The following is a 4,774-nucleotide window of genomic DNA, read 5'->3' as shown; positions in this document are numbered from 1 at the left end:
TGTGTCGTGTTCCGTCCGTGTTCCCCACGCGTGTCCCCCATGTGTGGTGGACTCGGATTATTATGGGCTAGGTCTGAAAATTAGGCCTAAAACCGGGTAGTTTGAACCCGAATATTATTCTTTTGCCCGGACCCGAGAATAAGAACACGACGTTGTTCGACTAATCCTACGTAAGCGAAATAGCTACCAAAATAAGACTAATATTTAAACAAAACTATATCTTTTTTAATATTTTTCAAGATTAAAATAGCTACAAAATATTAATAAAACTATTTTTTGTAATTTTCGTTTTTTATATAAAGATATAAAGTAATATTTTTGTATCTTTTCCAAAATTAAAATGACTATAAAACATTAATAGAACTATATTTTTTTGGTAATTTTCGAAATTATATAAAGTACAAAAATAAAGTACAATTTTTGTATTTTTTCAAGTTTATGAGAAATACATAAACTAAAAATTTATATATATATTTTTGTAATTTTTTCTTTTGCGACGAAATAAAGTAAAAATGGTTAAAATGGCTATATTAGACCCAATTTCACATATTCACGCTAAAAATGTGAAAATTCTCGGGGAGGGTCAAAAATCAGGTGTCTACAGTGCCAACCTTTTAGTTGCCTCATGAAGAAAGGCGTTCCTTTCAAGTGGGATCAAGCTTGTAGCAATGCCTTCGAAAGTATCAAAACCTACTTGATGAAGCCTCCAGTTTTAGCAGCACCTATACCTAGAAAGCCATTGATACTATATATTGCGGCACAGGAAAGGTCTGTTGGAGCACTGTTGGCCCAAGAAAATAGTGAAGGGAAAGAAAACTCTCTTTACTACTTGAGCAGGATGATGACACCTAACGAGTTGAATTATTCGCAAATTGAAAAGTTATATTTGGAGCTAGTCTTCTCAATTCAAAAGGTGAAGCACTACTTTCAGGCTCATGTTGTCCGTCTTGTTTCTAAAGCAAATCCCATCAAGTTCGTGAGGTCAAAACCTGGTCTTAGTGATCGACTAGCAAGATGGTACCTCCAATTTCAACAATTCGAGATTTTGTACATCCCTCAGAAGGTTGTAAAAGGACAAGCATTGGCAGACTTCTTGACAGATCATCTGATACCTTATGACTGCAAGCTAACTGATGAGGACGCAATGGTCGTTGAAGTTCAACCTCCATGGAAGATGTACTTTGATGGTGCTGTGCATCGTGGGGGAGCCGGGGCTGGCGTAGTATTTGTCACTCCCCAAAGTGAAGTCTTGCCCTACTCCTTCACCTTGACACAACTTTGTTCCAACAATGTTGCTGAGTATCAAGCAATAATACTTGGGCTCGAAATGGCTTTTGATATAAAGCAATTGCAATTGCAAGTCTTTGGTGACTCCAAGCTAGTGGTCAATCAGCTTTTGGGTAGTTACGAGGTTAAGAAGCCTGAACTACGCCCATATCATGATTACGCTAAAAAGTTGATGGCGTGGCTCGGTGATGTGACTATTCAGCATGTGCCAAGGAAAGAAAATAAGAGGGCTGATGCTTTAGCTGCTCTAGCTTCATCATTAGCCCTGCCTAACCAAGCGCAAGTTACCATCTGCCAAAAATGGGTAGTACCGCCGCCAAATGAGGCTGAAGGTGAAGAAGACGAACTCAAGCATCTTGTTGTTGTTTCTGAAGTTGAGAAAAAAGAATGGCGACAACCCATTATCGACTACTTATGCTATGGGATACTTCCAAAAAATCCGAGGAGAAGGACTGAAATCCGTCGTCGTGCACCTCGCTTCCTTTACTGCAAGGATACTCTATACAGAAGGTCATTCGAGGGAGTACTCTTACGATGCCTAGGAGAAGAAGAAGCTCTCCAAGCTTTGCAAGAGGAACATTCTAGGGTATGTGGGTCACACCAGTCCGGACCAAAGCTCCACTTCCATATAAAAAGAATGGGATATTATTGGCCAACGATGGTAAAAGATTGCTTGGACTACGCTCAAAGATGCAAGGCTTGTCAATTCCATACGAATTTTATTCATCAACCTCCTGAAGTGTTGCACCCGACTGTTGCATCCTGGCCATTTGACGCTTGGGGATTGGATGTTGTTGGACCAATGCCAAAGTCCTCTGGTGGGCACCTATACATCTTGGTTGCAACTGACTACTTCTCGAAATGGGCTGAAGTTGTTGCTCTTAAAGAAGTAAAGAAGGAAAATGTTGCAAGTTTCATCCGAGTAACATTATTTATCGCTTTGGCATTCCTCGTTACATAATAACGGATAATGAAAAGCCATTAAATAATAGGTTGATGAACAAGATTTGTGATCTCTTTGACTTCAAGCAACGTAACTCTTCGATGTACAATGTTGGCGCCAATGGTCTAGCTGAGGCATTCAACAAGACTCTATGCAACTTGTTAAAGAAAGTCGTCTCCAAATCCAAACGAGATTGGAATGACCGTATGGAAGAAGCTCTATGGGCATATAGGATGACTCAACGCACGCCAACACAGGCGACTCCTTATTCACTCGTTTATGGAGTCGAAGTCGTCTTGCCACTTGAGCATCAAATACTTTCATTACGACTGCTATTCAAGAAGGGATCACTGATGAAGAAAATGCTCGACTTCGATTAGAAGAGTTGGAAGCTCTTGATGAAAAGAGATTGGAATCTCAATAGAGTCTTGAATGTTATCAAGCTCGATTATCTCGCGCCTTCAATAAAAGAGTTCGCCCGAGATCCTTTCAAGTAGGAGATCAAGTCCTTGCCGTACGAAGACCCATAATTACTTCCCATAAACCTGTAGGGAAGTTCACTTCAAAATGGGATGGGCCATATGTCGTACAAGAAGCTTACTCAAGTGGGGCTTACAAACAGGTTGATGCAGATGGTATGAGAATCGGACCTATCAATGGCAAGTTTTTGAAGAAGTATTATCCTTGAAGTTGCAACACTCCTCGACATACGAGCCTAAACTACAAGTCATGATGTTCCTCGACGTACGAGCCTAAACTGCAAGTCATGATGCTCCTTGACGCATGAGCCTAAACTGCATGTTGCCACACTCCTGTCCCGCAAGAGTATAAACTGTGTACGGCCCAAAAAAAAAGTCTGCTAGGTTAAAAATCTCGAAAGAGACGGCCTAGGCAAAAGTTAGGGCGTAAAAAAAATACTACCCAGTCAGAACTACGGTATGACTTGATCCTCTTCACTGAAGTACGTAGGCAGCTTAGAGTTTCATTCTAAGTTCAGTCGCATAAGTTCAAAGATAAATATTGCCCCAATTGTTGTTCGAATGAAGTATGAAGGAATGTAAGATCAAGCTGAAATGCCATCCTCCTACTGAACTTTGACCTCATTTGATTTAAAGGGGGCAACCCTCCATGGTAAATTGATATCTTCGATGGGCCGATTTTAGGAGGATGTCAAGTATTTGCATTGAAGTCCAGGGATTCTCTATGTCTTCAGGTTCGCCAAACCTTCAAGTTTGTTGGTCTCCAAGTCTCCCCTCTGCCTTAAAAAAAGGGAAGAGAAGAGAGACATCAAAAGGAAACACAAGTATAAGGAAAGGATTGCTTGGCATAACGTTTCAAATTCAGTGAGACTTGAACTCAAGATATTTGTGAGAATATGGCTCTTAAATTTCGATTGATGGCAAGTAAGACATCTTCCGATATCGAGGCTTCCATACCAAGATATGAATTTTCTGTGAGACTGCGCAAACCTGGAATTGATGGTGTGGTGCAATATAAAGTTTATTTCAAAATATTATCTGGGACGATTCTGAAGTTGTTTGATTGAGAATTTTGGATATGTTCTAAATCTGAAAGTCTAGTTTTCTTGAAATTAACAAAGTTGAAGTCTTCAAGTCCGTCGGTCTTCAAGTTGAAGTCTTCAAATTCGCTGATCTTCAAGTTGAAATATTTAGGCCCTCCAAGTCTCAAAGTTGAAGTCTTCAAGTTCGTCGGTCTGCAAGTTTCAGTCTTCAAATTCGTCGGTCTTAAAGTTGAATTGTTTAAGCCCTCCGAATCTTCAAGTTGAAGTCTGCAAAGTCCGCCAAATCTTTAAAGTTTTCCAAGTGTTCAAGTCGATGTCGTCTTCGAGTTGAAGCTTTATAACTTTCCAATCTTAAGGTGGACATATAAGTCCTTTTGCACCTTAAGTTAGTCTCGCCGATAGTCGAGCCACATTGAGAGTAATCTCTCCGATAGTCAGGCCACAATAAGAGTATCTCTCCGATAGTTGGGCCGTTTTGAGAGTAATCTCTCCAATGTCAAGCTACATTCAGTGGACATTTTGAGAGTAATCTCTCCGATAGTCAAGCCACATTCTGTGGACATATAGGTCTTCCAATCTTAGGGTAGACATATAAGTCCGTTTGCACCTTAAGTTGGCCTCGCCGATAGTCGAGCCACATTGAGAGTAATCTCTCCGATAGTCAGGCCACAATGAGAGTAATCTCTCCGATAGTCGAGCCGTTTTGAGAGTAATCTCTCCAATATTCAAGCCACATTCCGTGGATATTTTAAGAGTAATCTCTCCGATAGTCAAGCCACATTCTGTGGACATATAAGTCTTCCAATCTTAGGGTGGACATATAAGTCCATTTGCACCTTAAGTTGGCCTTATCGATAGTCGAGCCACATTGAGAGTAATCTCTCTGATAGTCAGACCACATTGAGAGTAATCTTTCCGATAGTCGGGCCGTTTTTGAGAGTAATCTCTCCGATAGTCAAGCCACATTCTGTGGACATATAAGTCTTCCAATCTTAAGGTGGACATATAAGTCCCTTTGCACC

At 40.5% G+C, this 4,774-nt stretch overlaps 1 protein-coding gene across 1 annotated transcript; it reads left to right on the top strand.

The window, feature by feature from the left end:
• Positions 1-625: 625 nt before the first annotated feature.
• Positions 626-2,918, top strand: LOC138885002 (uncharacterized). Its single transcript, XM_070165884.1, has 3 exons — positions 626-1,187; positions 1,308-1,619; positions 2,782-2,918. Exons 1-3 carry the CDS (start codon positions 626-628, stop codon positions 2,916-2,918), a joined length of 1,011 nt encoding a protein of 336 aa, XP_070021985.1.
• The last annotated feature ends 1,856 nt before the right edge of the window (positions 2,919-4,774 follow it).

Source organism: Nicotiana sylvestris, chromosome 2, assembly GCF_000393655.2.
Source record: "Nicotiana sylvestris chromosome 2, ASM39365v2, whole genome shotgun sequence".
Classification (NCBI taxonomy): Eukaryota; Viridiplantae; Streptophyta; class Magnoliopsida; order Solanales; family Solanaceae; genus Nicotiana; species Nicotiana sylvestris.
This window is presented reverse-complemented; position numbering and strand designations above follow the sequence as displayed.